Source organism: Salvelinus sp. IW2-2015, linkage group LG14 (assembly GCF_002910315.2).
Source record: "Salvelinus sp. IW2-2015 linkage group LG14, ASM291031v2, whole genome shotgun sequence".
NCBI classification, from domain to species: domain Eukaryota; kingdom Metazoa; phylum Chordata; class Actinopteri; order Salmoniformes; family Salmonidae; genus Salvelinus; species Salvelinus sp. IW2-2015.
Window position 1 is genome coordinate 29,469,448 of NC_036854.1, and position 20,446 is coordinate 29,489,893.

Consider the following 20,446-nt stretch of genomic DNA (forward strand, 5'->3'; position numbering starts at 1 on the left):
GGCCTTGGTCAGGGAGGTGACCAAGAACCCGATGGTCACTGACAGGGCTCRAGAGTTCCAACAATCTCTGCAGCCCTCCACCAATCTGGCCTTTATGGTAGTGGCTGGACGGAAGCCACTCCTCAGTAAAAGGCACATGACAGMCCGCTTGGAGTTTGCCAAAAGGCACCTAAAGACTCTCCGACTATGAGTGTGACGACCCTCCCACTCTGTCTGCCGTATTCTCTCTTTGTTCTTGTTTCCTTATTAGGATGCCGGTGGGCGGAGTTGGGAGGGTCGTCAGCTTCATGGGAAACACCTGGGCCCACTGTCATAGGATAAATGCACCACTTCCCCATTCATGGAGGAGACTCTCTCCATGCAGACACCTTGATAGATTTTGTTGTGTTTCGTGGTGCTTTTTGGTTGTTTGCTTTGGCACCTTTCAACACCCTGCATTATCACATTCATGCATGCTAAACACTCACTTACACTACTGATTACTGATTACACACACCATTGTATATTGTACTTAGTTACTTTATTTAATAAATATATATTTTGTTACTCCTTATCTCCACGTGGTCTCCCTTTTGTTACGGGCTTTGAGCCGGTTCGTGACATGAGAAACAAGGTTCTCTGGTCTGATGAAACCAAGATTGACCTCTTTGGCCTGAACGGCAAACGTCACATGTGGAGGAAACCTGGCATCATCCCTACGGTGAAGCATGGGGGTGGCAGCATCATGCTCAGGGGATGTTTTTCAGCAGCAGGGACTGGGAGACTGTTCAGGATTGAGGCAAAGATGAACAGAGCAAAGTACAGAGAGATCCTTCATGAAAACCAGCTCAGAGCTCTCAGGACCTCAGACTGGGGCGAATGTTCACCTTCCAACAGGACAACGACCCTAAGCACACAGCCAAGACAATGCAGGAGTGGCTTAGCTACAAGTTTCTGAATGTCCTTGAGTGGCAAAGCCAGAGCCTGGACTTGAACCCGATCTAACATCTCTGGAGAGACCTGAAAATAGCTTTGGGCTCCCAAGTGGCACAGCGGTCTAAGGAACTGCATCACTCGMTGCTGTAATCGCTGCCAAAGGTGCTTCAGCAAAGTACTAAGTAAAGGGTCTGAATACGTATGTAAATGTAATATTTCATGTTTATTTATTTTATTTTTTTGAAAAAAAATCGAAAAACCTGTTTTTTCTTTGTCATTATGGGGATTGTGTGTAGATTGATGACGGGAAAAAAATATTTATATAACTTTAGAATAAGCCCTGCCTAACCCGGACGACACTAGGCCAATTGTGCGTCTCCCCATGGACCTCCTGGTCACGGCCGGCTACAACAGAGCCTGGGCTCGAACCCAGAGCGCAGTGCCTTAGACCACTGCGCCACCCGGGAGGCCCCTAGTGTCTGAAAACTTTCTGACGGCACTGTATAGTGTAGTTTTAAGTGTAATTGATCGTGTTTAACTATGTTTACACTTGAAATGTCAAAACAATATTATTTTGTTATGGCCTCTAGAACCCTTACTAATACATTTTCAGAGTTGCATTTGAGTTTTGCTTCGAACCAGTAAAGACATGTACTACATCTCAAAGATGAATGCAATTTGTAGAAGTAGGAATTCTTTTGAAAGGCAGAGGGCAGAAAGAGGCAGAACATTTCACCATGGACATGTTGATTAATAACCAAAGCAGGGACTAAGTCATTTAATTAAAACATTAAATAGCAGTACAGTAAATAATCCAATAGCTCCTCAATACCAAAAGTTTACTTCTGTCAAAATGAAATTATCTCAGAATGAGTCCCTAATCTTGACAGTGATTTACGTTCCTACCTCCCACACCTCCCCGGAACGATTAAACAGCAGAATTAAATACAAATTAGCGTGAGCAGAATTCCTGCAGATGTTACACCAAATAAGCAGTGCAATCAGTGATAACAACTTCTGCGCTATTGCCACGACAACGCAGAGACATGAGTAATAATGAAGGTAGATTCAGTATGTGCTCGCCGGCGCCCCACAAACACTGCAAGAGAACAACTGCTCTATTATAAGGTACACATATAGGGCTTGTTCACACTCAATGGCCAAGTTCACACTCAATTCCCTATATCACGAACATGTATGAACATAAAAAATATGCTTTTTTTGTCTGAATTTAAGCTTTGGGTTAGGCATAAGGTTAGGGATGTGGTTAAGGTTTGGGCAAAATTAAATCAGGGTTAGGGTAAAATCCTTTTTTTAATTTTTTTTATCCGTCTGTGCAGCTTGACCCGATAGTGACAGCACATAAGAACAGGTGAGGAAGTGTGAAGAAGAAACAGTACTGTACAGAAAGCATGGCGGCGATGCGGGACCAAAATGTAGTTTCTATACAGTAGACGGCACTGGTACAGAAAAGTACTATACATATTCAGGTCTCAGTTTGTCCATGTTCTCCTATTGAGAAGACTTCTTCATGAGAATATATTTAAAAGTTTAACCATGTCTTATAAATTATGATATTTAAGCAGTCCCTGGGCCTCAGTCCCATTTCATACAAAGGATCTACAATCCTAAATGTCTCGTATGTGTCTTGGGTCCTTGGGTACAGTATATCTATCAAAAGGCCTTGGAGTTTGGATGCATCTCCTTCAAAGGCGTTAAGTGGCTTCTTTTAATCCCTTCAATCCACCATAATCCTGAAATGACACAATGAACAAACAAAAGTTCCCTCCGTAGGTTCCCTACCTGTCTTCCCTAACCCAATTCCTCATCTAGGGTTCAATAAAGACGTTTATGGGTCTCTGGACATGCTGGACAGTCACATGGGAACCAAACCAACCAACATCCTAAGCCAGGATGTCGCTGCGCTTGCTGCACCACACCACCAGCGCGATCATGGCCAGGGTGAGAAAGACAGGGATGAGGATGAGGATGGTGAGTGTGTCGTCCGGCGGGTCCACCAGGATCACCCTCTCCAGGGTGCAGTTGGAGAAGAAGTGCTTGTGGATCCGGATGATGTAGCTCTCCACCAGAGGGTTGGGCCAGTAGCAGTTGATGCGCTCGGCGTTGGTCTCCGTGCACAGCGAGAAAAGGTGGTACTCACTGCAGAGAGAGCAGAGGAACACAAAGGGTTAAAAAAACTGGGCATACAGGCTTTTGTTCCAGCCTTGATCTAACAGCCTATGAGCAGCTGATCAGTAGATTCAGGTGTGTTAAGGCAGGGCTGGAACCAAAGCTTGCCCTCCCAGTAGCTCTCCAGGAGGGTGGTTGGCCAATCCCTGGTCCAAAGGGCAGAGGACCACAAACGGTTTAGTCGATCAGAGGGCAGAGGAAAACAAAGTGATTAGCCAATCAGAAGGCAGGGTGAGGGGAATCTGGGGCCAGGGATTAGACTGAAAATCATGTTCTCTGTATCTCAACATTTATTCTCTATTTCAGGGGATAAGAAGAGTTAATGGGTCTATTTAGCAGTATAGCTGTTACCATACGCTCAGCTACTTAGGTAGGATGTGTCTAAACTGAGAAATAGGGAGGGTTTATCCCTCAAATTCTTACTCTGCAAAAGAAGTTCCATCTCTCTCTATAGATAGATAGATAGATAGAGGCTAAAGTCCTGCATCTTGTTTCATAATACTCTATCAGAGACTGGTTTTTGGTCTCACGTGATCGTTACATCAATCTAGTCAACAGACAAATAGGCTGGTTCCACTTTAAATGAACAACAACATATAGAGCATTCATAAAGCCTTCATAAGCACTACTTAGATACATGAGACATAGTCCACTACGTCATATACCCATAAGTATGTCCTCCTTTATAGAGTATGACACAAGCCAATAGATGATTTGTGAAGAATCTATGTAGTGCTTATGAAGCCTTTAAGAATATGTTATAAAGCCCTTGTAACTTTCTGTTTGTTTTTAAATGGGACAAATGTGTTTATTTCACTGTGGAAAATGATGGAGTAGCCATATGCCTAGGAAACTAATGACACAGACCCTGTGGCCAGATGTGTGTGTCCTCCTCATTGTTTACTTCATTAGCTACTAGTTGTACCCAGACTGCCTCATTAGGGTCAATTTCTGTGTGTCTTACAAAGTGCACTAAAAGCAACCCATTAGAACATAAACATGACACAAATGAGCTGCACTTTCAAGGCTTGGTATAGTACACGTTTAGGAGCTAAATGGGTGATTAGAGCCGAGATAATAGCCATCTAGGTGGCATGGGGTCCCAGCCATGATGTTCACCTAGCAAAACAGATCATATCAGCCCCTGTTCGATGAAACTAGTCAAGACAAATGGTTTGTTCTATATTTATCTTCAGTTTCCCCTCCAATGCCTTTCACACTAGCGGTGTGGTTTGACGTCAGCCAATCCCCGTCATTGCTTTCAGACGACCTCCACCTAAGTGCTGCAAATCGAATGAGCCTCGATCAAGCGGATAAATTGTGTCTCCATATGGACATAAGCTACCTGATTGCCGAGATMAGGGAGGCTGCTGTAAAGTCAATGGATTGGTTGTATGGTAACTCTGGAATAGCTTTTTGGCTTGGATATTATTGTAAAAAAACTATGGTAAAACACAGACAGAAAAGTTGACCACAGACTGAAAAATGATGGAATATATCAAATTAGGATTTATGTTTACCAAGAATTTGAGGCTGTGTGCTGTGTTGTCTTTTATCATTTAAAACTGCAAAATCTTTCCTATCATTAGAAGGACCAATGAATTCTTGTTAAAGCTGATATTGACTCTTTCGTAACATTTTTATTTGTATTTATTTAACCTTTATTTACGTAGACAAGTCAGTTAAGAACAAATTCTTATTTACAATGACAGCCTACCCCAGCCAAACTCTAACCCGGACGACGCTGGGCCAATTGTGCGCCGCCCTATGATACTCCCAATCACGGCCGGTTGTGATACAGCCTGGAATTGAACCAGGGTCTGTAGTGAAGCCTCTAGCACTGAAATGCAGTGCCTTAGACTGCTGCGCCACTCGGGAGCCCGACAAGGGTCACATTTTGAAAGAATGTCGTTTTTCCATCCACAAAGAGCATTCAAGAGGCAACTCATTAAGGAATGGATCAAAATGTACAGRATGGTTACCTGGAGGAAAATGGGGAAGTTTCATGCTTTTTCAATTTCAGTCTATTCCAGGGGAGGGAATAGACTGAAATCAATTTGTAATTGATTACATTTCTATATTTCTCAGAATTTGTTGCTTATTAGGCTATATACCAATGTGTGCCTGATGTGTACCCCATCTCTAATTCTCAGCTGAGCACGTAATATCAAGTGTGCCTATAGGCTATTTAGTGTGGTCTCAATCAAATGATCCATAGCCTATAGGCTATAAGCTATGAAGTGCATGATCAGAGAAGCACAGCGCAAAGTTATATTTCTAAGATAGGCTATAGTGTAAGTTATAGTCAACTATGTTCTGTTCAGAAACTAAAAAGGTTCCGATTATATAAAGTGATCTACAACAGTATTTCCAGCAGCCCTTTACATTTGGTGTAAGAGAAGACCTGAGGAGACGGTTATTCAGATTCAGATGTATTCCTCCTGTAAGGAAAGCGAACAAGTTCCATGCTTCCTACTCGCAGTGCCAGAACAAAACCAACCCTCAATGCCAACATTACATGTCAAATTCACTGCCAAACATKGCCTGGACAAATATTCTTGAAAGAATTACCTTAAAGCCTTTTGGGTCAGTTTAAATTAGCAGTGGCTTTTGAAATACATCTGAACCGTGGAGCACAGTCTCCCCTGGCCACATAGAATACTTTCAGGTTGTCACACCGTGATCTGTTTCACCTGTCCTTATGATTGTCTCCACCCCCCTCCAGGTGTCGCCCATCTTCCCCATTATCCCCTGTGTATTTATACCTGTGTTCTCTATTTGTCCGTTGCCAGTTCATCTTGTTTGTCAAGTCAACCAGCGGTTTTCTCAGCTCCCGCTTTTTCCCAGTCTCGCTTTTCTCGCCCCCCTGATTTTGACCCTTGCCTGTCCTGTCTCTGAGGCCGCCTGCCGTCCTGTACCTTTACCCCACCTCTGAATTACTGACCTCTGCCTGACCTAACCCTGCCTGCCATCCTGTAACCTTGCCCCTATACTCTGGATTATCGACCCCTGCCTGCCATGACCTGCATTGACCTGTTGTAGCCTGCCTTGACCTGTTGTTGCCTGCCCCGTTGCTATAATAAACATTGTTACTTCGACAGTCTGCATCTGGGTCTTACCTTCATCCCTGATACAGGGTAAGTAAAAAATATTGGAAAGTGAAGGTATTCTTTTTTTAAATTATTTTAAATTATTTATTACAAAAAAATACAAGGAAGGGGTAACATTAAAGTATTAGAACATGAAAGACAAACAATACAGCATCAAGACACTACAAGACACACAACAGAGCCATCCTTATGTGTGTGGGTGCGTGTGCATGATAGTGATATAAAATATATGTCATAGTTTCCTTTTCATGATCACAATCTTGTGAAACCCGAACCCTCCAAGATCCCCCCACAGTGGTTCTTAACCTGGGTTCGATCGAACCCCAGGGGTTCGGTGTTTCAGTCTCAGGGGTTCGGCGGAGGTCAAGACACACATCCGACTCATATGATTCGTGATGACACGCCCCGCTTGGCCATCATTGGCTGCAGGTGATCACGCTACATCGCTTGGCCTATCTGTGCTGCAGGGAATTTGGTGCGCTCAGTAGTCGACTTGTGACTGTCGTGATGGTACGTCTTGTGATTTCTTTCTTAATATTTTAATCCCTTCATACTTACTATGTCGAGCAAAAAAAGAAAGTGGTCGGACGAATATGTACAATATGGATTCACATGTATAACGGAACGTGATGGGAGTCAGCGTCCTAACTGCATGATTTGCAATGCCAAGTTGAGCAATTCTAGTCTAGCACCGGCAAAACTAAGAGAACACTTCCTTAAGCTGCATGGAGATGGAAAATACAAGAACACAACGCTCGCTGAATTCAAGGTGAAGAGAGCCAGATTCGATGAAAAGGCTACTCTGCCTGTTCTCGGCTTTGTACCCATCAACAAACTGATCCTCAYAGMATCGTACGAAGTTGCTTACCTGATCGCAAAGCAGGGCAAACCACACACCATTGGTGAAACACTCATAAAACCAGCTGTGTTGAAGATGGCGAATATCATGCTGGGAAAAGAGGCTGAAGTTAAGTTATCCCAAATTCCTCTTTCAAATGACACCATCAGCGACAGAATAGAGGACATGAGCAAAGACATCTTGGCTCAAGTAGTTGCAGATCTGATTTCAAGCCCGGCAAAATTCAGCCTTCAACTCGACGAGACCACAGACGTTTCCAATCTAAGCCAGCTTGCTGTATTCGTGCGCTATGTGAAATACGACGTGATAAAGGAAGATTTTTTATTTTGTAAGCCTCTTACAACAACAACTAAGGCAGCCGATGTGAAGAAACTTGTGGATGACTTCTTCAAAGACAACAATCTTTCGTGRGATATGGTTTCTGCAGTTTGTTCGAAACAGAGCTCCAGTCATGCTGGGAAGAAAGTCTGGTTTTGGTGCGCTAGTGAAAGCCGATGCACCACACATCATTGTTATGCATTGTATTCTGCACAGGCATGCGTTGGCAACAAAAACCTTGCCTCCAAAACTGGCAGAAGTATTAAAAATTGTAGTGGAATGCGTGAACTATGTGCGAACTAGTGCTCTGAGGCACCGCATCTTCAGTGAGCTGTGTAAAGAAATGGGCTCTGAATTCGAGGTACTTCTGTACCATTCTAACGTTCGGTGGTTATCCCRGSGACAGGTGCTGAATCGTGTTTTTGCCKTGCRTGTAGAATTAGCCCKGTTTTTGCAAGAGCACCAACATTGTCATGCAGATTGCTTCAAAAATTCTGAGTTCATTCTCATTTTAGCGTACATGGCTGATATCTTCGCAGCTCTCAAYCATCTCAATCAAAAGATGCAGRGCGGTGGAGTCAACATCATCGAAGCGGAGGAAAACCTGAAGGYTTTTCAAAAAAAGCTACCGTTATGGAAACGACGAACAGAGAACGATAACTTCGCAAACTTTCCCCTGCTGGACGACTGTGTAAGTAAGATCGAAGATGTATCTGGAATCGGAGACATTTCTGTACCCGCGGAACTGAAGCAAGCAATTGCCACGCACTTAGATGAGCTTGCAAAGTCTCTCGACGGATACTTCCCTACAAGAGAGTCATATCCAGCATGGGTGAGACAGCCGTTAACATTTAGTGTTGAGACAACACAATGATGAATACCTTGATGAAATCATTGAAATTCAGCAGAGCCAGGTTCRACAGCAACTCTTCAGAACAACAACGCTTTCAACGTTTTGGTGTCAACAAATGGTAACGTMCCCTGTTATTGCTAAGAAAGCTCTGGAGATTTTCATACCGTTTGTTACAACATATCTTTGCGAGCAATCCTTTTCGAGGATGCTGGACATAAAAACGAAGAAAAGGAACAGACTTTGTTGCGAAAATGACATGAGAGTGGCACTTGCCAAGGTGAAGCCGCGCATTTCTGAACTGGTCTCTGAAAGGCAACAGCAGAAGTCACACTGATTTGCAGTAAATATTCATTATTATGTTTTTGTTTTTGTGTGAAAATCATGTTTTGATGATTTTGTTCTTTGAACACACGGTGTTGATGTTGATGCACGGTTCATTTTGTGCACCAGTAAAATATATACCTATGTTTTGAATTTGAAAAAATCATATTTAATTTTTCCAATTAAGAAGGGTTCGGTGAATGCGCATATGAAACTGGTGGGGTTCAGTACCTCCAACAAGGTTAAGAACCACTGCATTAAAGTATTAGAACATGAAAGACAAACAATACAGCATCAAGACACTATCAAACATGTATCAGTCTTTCCGCAACAGAGCCATCCTTATGTGTGAGGGTGCGTGTGCATGATAGTGATATAAAATATATGTCATAGTTTCCTTTTCATGATCACAATCTTGTGAAACCCGAACCCTTCAAGATCCCCCCACAGTTCCCCAATAGCTGTCCCTCAACCATTCGAGACCCCTCCCACAGTCCCCCCCGAAGAAAAAATATAAAAAATACAATTAATTCCATTCCCCACCCCCAAGAACCCGCCAATGCACCAACAACCAAGAGAATGAACTAAAGAGAAAAAAGGAAAAGAAAGAAGAAAACAGCAAACAACAATGCAATTGTTTTTTTACAAATAATAATACATTTAAAACAAAGGACATCAAGGACAACTGAAATCATAACAGCGATGCCTACTGTATATGTTTGTGTGAATGTCTGGCACTATTACATGCATGTGTGTGTTCTTGTATGTGTTTATTTGAATGAGAGTGTGTGTATATGCATGTGTACAAACACCTGCAAGTGAAGATATTCTTTGCTGAAGCCATATAATATCCTCTTTATAAGGTCTAGAAAGATGCTTCAGAAATCGAATCGAAGTCTTTATGCATGTTCTTCTGTAGAAAGCCTTGATAAAGCGTTTGTTTCAAATGAGACCCTGTTTTGAAGTGTTGAGTCCAGCTTGTAAAAAACATAACATAATTATGTCTGATTGTGTAGTCAATCAGGTTGTCAGAAGAATCTATGCTGCTGAAAGATTTATCATAGTCTGCATTTGCCCTTAAACGTTAAAAAGAAAATACACACAAAAAAACRACATGTTTAGAGAGGAATACTTGTTGGAGGAGAGGACACACTTTATCACTCACATTTTAGATGGATTATTGCAAGATTGTTTTGGATTATGGTTGTTTAGGCCAATGTTTTATCCCAGGAGATCAACCTGGGGCATGGGGGGAAAAACTGATCTCTTCAAGTGATACATTTATTTTATTTCCAACTCCTCTCCCCATCTGTCCTCTCTGACTGGTTATGTACTGAGTTCATTAAATGTTTTACTAAATCACACAGACAGTAAATTCTCATTGTGTTTGCAAATGGCTGCCGGGATGCCATTTAAGGCCACTCTAACATGCACTGATGACCTTGGAGCATCTGTTAGTTGGAAGACAGACCAGGCCTGCTGATGATAATGTCCCTGTGTTAATATTCATTAGGAGGGGATGGCACCCTACCTGGCAATGGCATTCAGTCTCTGTGGGTGTTCTGCAGTTGGTCCTGGCCTGCTCAGCGGTCCCATTTGCTTGACTGTGTACCCGTGGTTCAGATTTTCTCATTTGAATTAATATAGCTGGCCATACATTTTAGAGAGCGTTCACTCTAACATGTAATGACGCCTCACTGACACGGCCACATGCTTTGTTTCTCTCAGGGCGGAACCACTGGCGTTTAGTCATGGATGCCAAGGGACCCCAAGCTTTCCCTTCAATTTGCAAGAGGCTGAATGTATCTCACCGGAGAAAGCATCCGAGCGAGCAAAACAGCGCCCCTCTGTCTCTGTATGTGTAGGCCATATATCTGATGCTGTCTGGTCAAAAAGAGTATAACATTGTTGCCACTTGTAGCATTGAATGCAATGGAAGCCAGCGAGAATTTGACCTCACAAAGTATAAAATCAGCCAATTAGCATTGAGCTCAACTGTGAATGGTCCTGGCGCACCAAAAAACAGTGTCAAAAGTCATTGACAGAAACAACTTGAATTGTTGCCTCTCATTGTGTTGTTGTCCTCCGGTGACTAGCTAGCTAAAATTGGCCCTTTCCTAAATTACCCATGGATGGAGATAGGGATTTGGACTTGTGGTTTTACTTAATTCTCCGTACTGGCCAATGATTAACGGTGATTCTGATCCAACCATGAATTCATACATTGTACCCCTGGCCTGAGAGGATGGAAGTTCAAATGTAGCTAGATGTAGAAGGCTAACATTAACTAGCTGGCTCATTGTTCCCCATGAAAGCAAGTTAGGCTAGCAAGCAAGCATTTTAGCCAGGTAGCCTAGGACAACAAGAGTGTGTGTCATGACAGTCATAGGACGTTTTGTCAACATGAGAGGRTGGCATTGGATTTCTCTACAAGTAGCGTAAGTCAACATGTTTTTTCTACTTGCATGAATGCACACGCACGCACACACACACACAGAAATCAGAACCATGGACAGCCACATCATATTTAGCTTACGTTGATTGGACAATTWAAAAAATATATATCTTTTAGTTTTCACCGTATTAGACTGAGCATAGGGGATGTTGAGATGGTGCTGGAATAGTGGAGGCAGCTCCTGTTTTCTTTGAGACTTGAGGTAACTGTCCGTGGTGCTAAATCAATAGTTGTTTAGTAGTCCGACAATGTCGGAAACATTAACTTGCTTGACAATGCTGTAGGTCATGCAACTGTTATATGCAATATCCTTTGTGGACTTCACCGACAGGTTGCGCTCCGGTTTTGTAATGAAACAAAGGTGAGGTTTAAGTTGTTCTACCACTGTGTCTTCTTATTGTCTCAGCCTTAGGCCTACATATCAAGGTTGCAAGGCATATGAATCAACAGGTTATAGAGCAAACGACGCCAATATCACAATACATAGGATGTAATATGGCTTTTGGGGGGGGGGGGGTAGCTTCACCAGTGATTTATTTAAAAAAATATATACGCACCACTACTGCACGGAACATAAACGAGGACCACTGTTTACATCAATCCAGAATCACAGATTATTGTGAAATAGACACATAAAGACAGTAGGTTACTTAAGACAGAAACGATACGAGGGAGGTTGGTGGACGAGGATGAATAGATGGATGGGCATATAACATAGCAACCCAAAGATTGCATGCTCGAATCTCATCACTGATAACTTTAGCATTTAGCAACTTTGCAACTACTTCCTACTTTTTAGCTACTTTGTAACTACTTAGCATGTTAGCTAACCCTTCCCCTAACCCTAACCTTAACCCTTTACCTCCTTAGCTAGCATGTTAGCTAACCCTAACTTTAACCCCTAAACCTAACCTTAACCCCTAACTTGATAGTGTGTTGGTTTACATAAAGGTCCTTCACTTTCTCCCTTTTTCAATGTCTGTGTCTCTCTCGCTCTCTTTCATCAGAGTGCCACAGGCTCCCTGGAGATGTCCATGAGAATACATATCTCATGAATAACATATTAACAAATACTGTAAACATCATTCTCAAATGCTCCTCATGAAAAAGCTGGTATGTATGGTAATGACTGTCTCACGAAGAGAGAAATTTCTTGACAATATGAGCTACTGGACAATATTATAAGAGGTATTGTACTAGGTACAATATACGTGTATTCTTCCTAGAATTCCTTATCTAAAGCTTCAAGTGTATCATGTTGTATTCTTTACAAAAAAAGCACAGTGTAAACTTAGCATCAAATAAAGCTTGTGCCCTATTGAAATAAACCGAATGGAACTTTCAATGGCTGGTTGTTACAAAAGGCCTTATGGTTCAACTTCTGTCGAAACCCTGTCTGTGGAAGACGGGGTTTACATGTATGTTTTCCTTACATCCAATATTTGTAAATATCTTGTCTGACTACAACATGGAATGTTGATCTCCCGATCGGGACTCCCCACGGAGAAGTAATAGAGAAAGTGAATTTCCCCAGAAACCATGTGTGAGATGCCCACAAAGTGACTCGCAATGTTTTGATGGGCTAAAGAACAATGTCCATGAACACATTCATTCTAATGTGAATGTGGAACGGAGCAGGCTTCGCTGACACTAGGGGAAAGAGGGAAGGGTTCTTAGAAATGGCCGTTTCATCCCTATTACATTCTGTCATTCATGCTGAATTCTATTGAGGCTTAATCGAATCAAATAGGGGAAAAATCAATGTCAGGCCTCTGAATCCCCAGCACAATTATTTACATAACACTGACATTTACAGAGGGACATTTTTCTAGTGTTGATTTGCCTGTGTATGTGTGTTTGCGTGTGTGTGAATGGTTGAAGGGTGTTAGAGAACCATGCTGGGTCAGCCAGCAGGCGCAGGTGCCGCTCATTGGCCAGGGGGGAATTAACACTGAGCAGGTCCAGCCAGGCAAATGGCCCGCTGGATCTACTGTGCCAACAGGCATCTTGATTCCAATCGCCTGTTCACACACAAACAGCCAGATAGTGGGTGCAGAATCATGGCATGTTTTATTACATTTGTTACTAGACTACCTACACTGCAATACAGTATTCTTTGATTCCTCCTACAGTGTGTTTTAATTGTTCTATTTAAAAGAATACTTTTAACAATTTATGTTCTGAACTTCCCCAAAATGTTGTACAACAATGTTAGTGCATTTCATCCTTTTATTGGAAATGTGTTATATTTTGGCTTCAAGTTCCAAATCTTAGACTGCATCCAAAAGCTAAAAGTTTACAAACTGGTGTAGTGGGATTACACAGGTTTTTCTTGCCGGAAGTAATCCTACCTCGGCATTCTGACATGGATTAACATAACAGTTGTACTGAGTGCCCTTAAGAGCTGGGTCAGTGCATTGATAGACAGACTCTTTGGCTTGTTCTGATAAGATTGAAAAGGCTTTTACCTGATGAAGTGTGTTAAGTTGCACCAGTTCTGGGGATCCACGTGGTCCATCTTTCGCTTGAATTCCTCCCCACACACCTCCATCTCCCACAGTAGCTGGGTCTCGTTGCACAGAGACACACTAGGCCTTCGTGGTATAGACTCAACATTGATATTCTCTGTGGCTGCAGGACATAAAAAGGTCCAAATTAGAAGAAAAAAAACACGACCTTTAATGTTCCACAGTAGTATTAGGGGTGTCTTCATTCGGGAAAGCAACAGGAAAAAGTACTATAACTGAAAATGGGGTGTTTCTTAATGGGTGCTTAATGAACATACTGTAACTGAATATATTGTTATTACAAATAGTGGCTATAACTTCTGGCACAGGGTAAGTCAGAAGTAAGGAATGTACATTTGATCAATTTTGCCTATTATTATTGGCACAAGGTTAAAAATTACTTATTGCAAAAAGTAGAGCATTTGTAAGCCGTGCTGCACAGTGTTTCATGTCTTCAGAAGGAGATGTAAGCTAAACTTCCTTACCTGACAATCCTCTTGTCATCCAAGAGTTCACTGTCAAAGACAAAATCACACAGAAACATGAAACAGAGTTACTAGTCATGACAAGTCTCAGTGAACTTGATTACATTTAGAACCATCATTAAACGCTGTTGACAAAACACAACTGAAACCTACAGTATGTGGAACTTTTAACATAAAACTTACCATTTTGACCAGGTGGCCATTCAATTTACAATTCCAACACATCCTGGCAACAAAAAAATAAATGAATCCTCAGTTCATGTAACAGTGGTTTGAGCATGGTTGACTAAATKATGCTTAGAATAACAGTCATTAAAGAGTTTTCTGGTACAAATGCCAAGCTGTCAGATGTTGTTGCTGCTGGGTTATTATAATGTTGAAGCTGAGGAGAGGGCAATAGCCCTTTTCACATTATCGTGTCGACCTGAACCAAACCGTGCCGGCAAAGATATTTACTTTCACATTGTCGTCTTCAGCAAGATTCCAGCAACTAACGTGGATGCGTAACCAAGGACAGCTCAGCACAGTTCGGTTTGCTCTGCTTGGTTTCGGCTCAGTATTGTGAAAAGCTCTTAACTTAACTATATATACAGTACCAGTCAAAGTTTGGACACACCTACTCATTCAAGGGTTTTTCTTTATTTTTACTATTTTCTACATTGTAGAATAATAGTGCAGACATCAAAACTATGAAATAGCACATATGGAATCATGTAGTAACCAAAAAAGTGTTAAACCAATCTAAATACAGTTGAAGTGGGAAGTTTACATACACTTCTGAGTAGGTGTGTCCAAACGTTTGACGAGTACTGTGTGTGTGTGGGTATGTATGTATGTATGTATGTATGGATGTATGTATGTATGTATGTATGTACTGTATTACTTATGTATGTATTGTATGTATGTATGTATGTTGTATGATGTATGTATGTATGTATGTATGCTATGTATGTATGCTATGTATGTATGTATGTATGTATGTATGTATGTATTGTATGTATGTATTTGTATGTATGTATGTGTGTGTGTAGTATATATAGTATAGTTGATGTCGGAAGTTTACATACACTTAAGTTGGAGTTATTTAAAACTCGTGTTTTCAACCTCTCCACAAATTTCTTGTTAACAAACTATAGTTTTGGAAGTCAGTTAGGACATCTACTTTGTGCATGACACAAGTAATTTTTCCAACAATTGTTTACAGACAGATTATTTCACTTATAATTCACTGTCCTCTGGTCTGAAGAAACAAAATAGAACTCTTTGGCCATAATGACCATTGTTATGCTTGGAGAAAAAATAGGGAGGCTTGCAAGCCAAAAACACCATCCAAACCGTGATGCACGGGGGTGGGCAATCATGTTGTGGGGGTGCTTTGCTGCAGGAGGGACTGGTGAACTTCACAAAATAGATGGCAGGGAAAATTACGTGGATATATTTGAAGCAACATCTCAAGACATCAGTCAGAAGTTAAAGCTTGGTCACAAATGGGTCTTCAAATGGACAATGACCCCAAGCATACTTCCAAAGTTGTGGCAAAATGGCCTAAGGACAACAAAGTAAAGGTATGGAGTGGCCATCACAAAGCCCTGACCTCAATCATATAGAAAATGTGTGGGCAGAACTGATAAAGCTTGTGCGAGCAAGGAGGCCTACAAACCTGACTCAGTTACACCAGCTCTGTCAGGAGGAATGGGCCAAAATTCACCCAACTTATTGTGGGAAGCTTGTGGAAGGCTACCCAAAACATTTGACCCAAGTTAAACATTTTAAAGGCCATGCTACCAAATACTAATTGAGTGTATGTACACTTCTGACCCACTGGGAATGTGATTAAATAAATAAAAGCTGAAATAAATCATTCTCTCTACTATTATTCTGACATTTCACATTCTTAAAATAAAGTGCTGATCCTAACTGACCTAAGGCAGGGAATTTTTACTAGGATTAAATGTCAGGAATTGTGAAAAACTGAGTTTAAATGTATTTGGCTAAGGTGTATGTAAACTTCCGACTTCAACTGTATGTCTTGATGATCTTTTCAAGAAATTTAAGAGAGGTCAGAGCGACAGGTCTGTAATCATTTGATGCAGATGGATGAGAGGTTTTTGGGACAGGTACAACAGCAGATTTTTTCCATAAAGATGGACTTTCCGATGCACCCAGGGACCGCTGAAAGACAGAGCAGAAGACACCCCTCAGCTGAGTGGAACAGTGTTTCAAGACACGACCACTTATGTTATCAGGCCCCGGGCACTTTCATGCTCCTTTGCTTTTGAACACTTGTTGTACGACTTCCTCATCGATGACAAGCGCACTCTTGGTTGCCATGACATCCTCTTCCAGACGAGCCAGGGCAGCGGGGGCGACCCCTGTTTCAAAGCGGGTGAAGAACTTGTTTAGTTCATTGGCTGTAGAGGCACACCCTCTCATCCAGGCAGGGATCAATACCTTGCCTCCTTTTTCAATGGGGAGTTTGCCATATTCTTAATTCTCAATCAGGCAGACTGAGTCTCCCTGTGACATTATCTGTTGCACCTTGTCCTTTTACTGGAATCTCGACCTTCTTATCTCTTTGTTCACCTCTCTCTGTACATCTTTTCTTTCGAGTCGATTCCCGGAGGCAAACACTTGTTTCTTCTTATTAAGCACCACTTTCAATTCTTTGGTCACCCATGGTTTGTTGTTAGGAAATATCTTACTTTTTGGGGGGGGAGATCACCAAATCAACACAGAATTCAATATAGCCAGGTATTACATTAGTCAACTCGTTCAGGTCAGCTGATGATTCTTCAAATACACCCCAGGTGGTACAGTCAAAGCATCCCTGATCAATACTGTCATTGTCCCACACCTGTATTTGTTTTTCCACCACCTTCTCCCTTTTGAGTAACTGTCTATAAGTTGGTCGTAGAAGACCAGTATTATGAACTGATCCAGCCAGTGGAGGTCTGGCCAAGGATGAATACGCTTTGGGGACCGAGCCGTAACACAAGTCAATGATCTTATGTTTTCCTTGTTAGACAAGTCACATACTGGGTGTAAGTCCTCAAATTGCGCTTAAGAGTACAGCCATTGAAATCCCCCATGATGAATTTGGGCGCATCGGGGAAAATCACATCAAGCTCTTGAGTGAGGTTAAACATTGAATGAGGTTAAAAATGATATCAGCTGCATTGACACTGTTTGCTCTTGGATGGATATAAACAACTGTCAGAAAAAGCATGGTGAATTCACGGGGGAGGTAGAAGGGGCRTAGTGACACTCACAGTAGCTCTGTATCAGGAGTGCAGATTGTTTTCCTGACAATCGTAGTTTTACACCATCTATCATTTATCAGAACCCAGACTGCCTCCGTGCTCCTTACCAGTAGCTTCACTCTCTCTGTCGATATGAGTGATGGTGAATACGTTAGGGTTGACTTCAGAGTCGGGCACCGCTTCCGACAGCCAAGTTTCAGAAAAGGCCATCACACAGACCTCCCTGTATTCATATAGATACTGTGAGTTTGCCCACAATTCGTCAATTTTTACCTTAAGCGATTGGACATTGGAGAGCAGGATAGTTGGAAGCGGAATCTTTGTTTTGTTCCTTCTCAACCTCTGCCGCACACCGCCTTTCCTGCCCCYTTTCCTCTTCCTACTTAATAGTCCTTCACCCAGGTTGTTTTGTCTCACGATCTCTGCAAGTATGTCCCCTTTGATCTGTTCTCCCGAATGTGAGTTATTACATTGTAAGAGTTTCTGCTGTTGTGGATGTGTGGTGCCGCCGACTTTCTCATAGATTCGCATCCTGTTTTAGGTACAAGCAAAGGGAATCCAAGTAGGAGAATAATCCACTGTACGCACTTCATGTCGCTCTACCGTAGCCTAATCGGTAGTCCGATGCAACATAAAACCTTATTAAAGTACTAAAAGCAAAGCAACAAAAACGGACGAGTTTAAACAAAGAACAAAGAACAAACAAACGCTGCAGGGCACCATAGGACAGGATAGGACAGGATATGATAGGACAGGATAGGATAGGACAGGATAGGATAGGATAGGACAAGATAGGACAGGATAGGATAGAATAGGATAGGACAGGATAGGATAGGATAGGATAGGATAGGATAGGATAGGACAGGATAGGATAGGATAAGGACAGACAGGATAGAAGGACAGGATAGGATAGGATAAGAAAAGGATAGGACAGGATAGGATAGGACCAGATAGGATAGGATAGGATCGGATAGGATAGGACAGGATAGGATTGGACAGTTACATGGATAGGATAGGACAGGATAGGATAGGACAGGATAGGACAGGATAGGATAGGATAGGACTGGATAGGACAAGATAGGATAGGACAGGATAGGATAGGATAGGACAAGACAGGATAGGACAGGATAGGACAGGATGGGATAGGATAGGACAGGACAGGATAGGATAGGATATGATAGGACAGGATAAGACAGGATAGGATAGGATATGTTAGGACCGGATAGGATAGGACAGGAWATGATAGGACAGGATAGGAGGTGGAACTTTTCTCTGAGCTTTTAGTGCAGTGTTTCTCAAACCTCTCCTTGGGGAGCCCCAGATGTTTCACAATTCTGTTGTAACCCTGAACTAGCACACATGATTAAACTAGACAAGGGCTTGATGATTAGCTGACAAGTTTAATTAGGTGACAGAGTGGAAATCCACAACCCTTTGCATCATAACACAACATACTCCAGAAGCACCTTCTGGTTGTGGGGAGATGGTACTTGTAGGTCTCAGGAAGACCGTAGCGTTTCCCTTAGCCATCCTCTAMACTAGCTCTGGGAATAGATCAAATACATGTGGCGGGAATCCCTGAGGAGAGGTTTGAGAAATGCTGCTTAGCGGGCATACTCTACCACAGCACAGCACTGAGAGACAGAGAGGGAGGCAAGTTGCTATGGCGCAGCGTGAAACCCCCAGTCCGACTCCATGCAGTGTCTGTTGTTTGGCGCTGGTGCTGGCACTGCCAAGTGTGGGACACACATAATCAATCTTCCATCCTCCTCCCTGACCCAGCTGCTTGTTTGCTTCAATAAGCCTGTGTAGCAATCCTGTTAAGTGGGACAGCTGTCCAAAACTGGTGCACCACTGAAGTACCTACTAGAGAATACACACGTAAACACACACACTCACACTCTCGCTCATTCATTTCGTTTTCACCTCAGTCTTTCCTTGTCTCACTCTCCCACCATTATCTCCCTATTATAACTACAGTACCTCAATGATACCAAGCAGAAAAATGTTTGTCCTTGTTTTTTTTCCTTCAAGTGCCAGTCTTAAGCCCCAATTCAAACAATCACAGATAAAGGTAAACCGCACTGCACGTTCACTTAGAATATCTATGTTCTACCAGAGCTGCTAAGCACATTAAAACAGGTATCTTCGTAGACTTTGTCATTGTTCTATATTGAATCGTTACCACAAATGTCCTTAAGAAACAGTCTAAGCATTCTGAGTGAACACACAGTTTTGATTTTTCCTTCATATGTGATTACAAAAACCATCCTGTTCAGTTCAGTCTCAACCAGGGGATAACTGTTGTTGAGCAGCCAAGTTAAATTTAGCAATTTCTTCCTGCAGGATATGTGTTCAAAGCATAGAGGTCTGTGATTGCTACGCCTGATAACTTCAAACAGTAGCAGGGCATGACGCGAATACAGGGTTGCGTCACATTTGTTTTTAATGCCAAGCCTTCAATGTTACACCCCCCCCCCTCCCTTCCCCTTCCCCCTGCCAAACCTTTAATACTATTTGCAATCCCAGCCTGGCATCAACGCCATGCTAAATATACTTTAGGTATTTCTGAGCACCTCTATCATGGTCTAATCAGCAACAGTCTAGAAATCCAAAGGCTGCATTTTCGTTGTCGCGTCGGGGATAACTGTAGCATTATAGCTAACCTTCCCTAACCATTATTCTAAACATTACCCAATTCACCTAACCTGCTACATAAAGTCATCTAACCATTTGTCGTTTTAGTTCTTCTAACATTTGTCGTTAGTTTCCCAAACCTCCACCGTAAATTATCCCCTTAATTCTCCTGCAAGAGTCAACCTGGTCTCAGATAAATACGTGCACTACTATACGTCCACCAAGAAGGCCTCCAAAATGTATGACAAATTATTTCATCCAATTCGTATGCTATTGTACAACCAGGTAAGGCGTATCATATACTTTTCTCTCTGCTACCGCATGGCAAGTTGTACCGATGGACCAAGTCTGGAATCAACAGGACCCTGAACAGCTTCTACCCCCAAGCCATAAGACAGTTAAATAGCTTGAAGGTTCCCGGACTAACTATTTAGCAATCTGCAGTGACCGTTTTTGCACTCATCACATACGCTGCTGGTACTGTTTATTATACCTAGTTAGAGTGCCTTTATAAAGTATTCATACCCCTTGACTTA

The 20,446-nt window shown here is 42.2% G+C and overlaps 1 protein-coding gene across 2 annotated transcripts in view; it reads right to left on the reverse strand.

Annotated features, from left to right (window-relative positions):
* Nucleotides 1–1,678: 1,678 nt before the first annotated feature.
* LOC111973232 (receptor activity-modifying protein 3) overlaps nucleotides 1,679–20,446 on the reverse strand; it is a 33,848-nt gene continuing 15,080 nt past the window's right edge. The window contains exons 2-5 of one of the 2 annotated variants that reach the window (XM_024000525.2): nucleotides 14,197–14,239; nucleotides 14,014–14,043; nucleotides 13,490–13,652; nucleotides 1,679–3,075 (exon numbers count right to left, since the gene is read on the reverse strand). In XM_024000525.2, coding sequence (XP_023856293.1) covers nucleotides 2,820–3,075; nucleotides 13,490–13,652; nucleotides 14,014–14,032 — 438 coding nt within the window. In that variant the 5' untranslated portion in view covers nucleotides 14,033–14,043; nucleotides 14,197–14,239 and the 3' untranslated portion in view covers nucleotides 1,679–2,819. The remainder of the gene's footprint in view (nucleotides 3,076–13,489; nucleotides 13,653–14,013; nucleotides 14,044–14,196; nucleotides 14,240–20,446) is intronic. The other variant, XM_024000524.2, reaches the window with a different exon arrangement.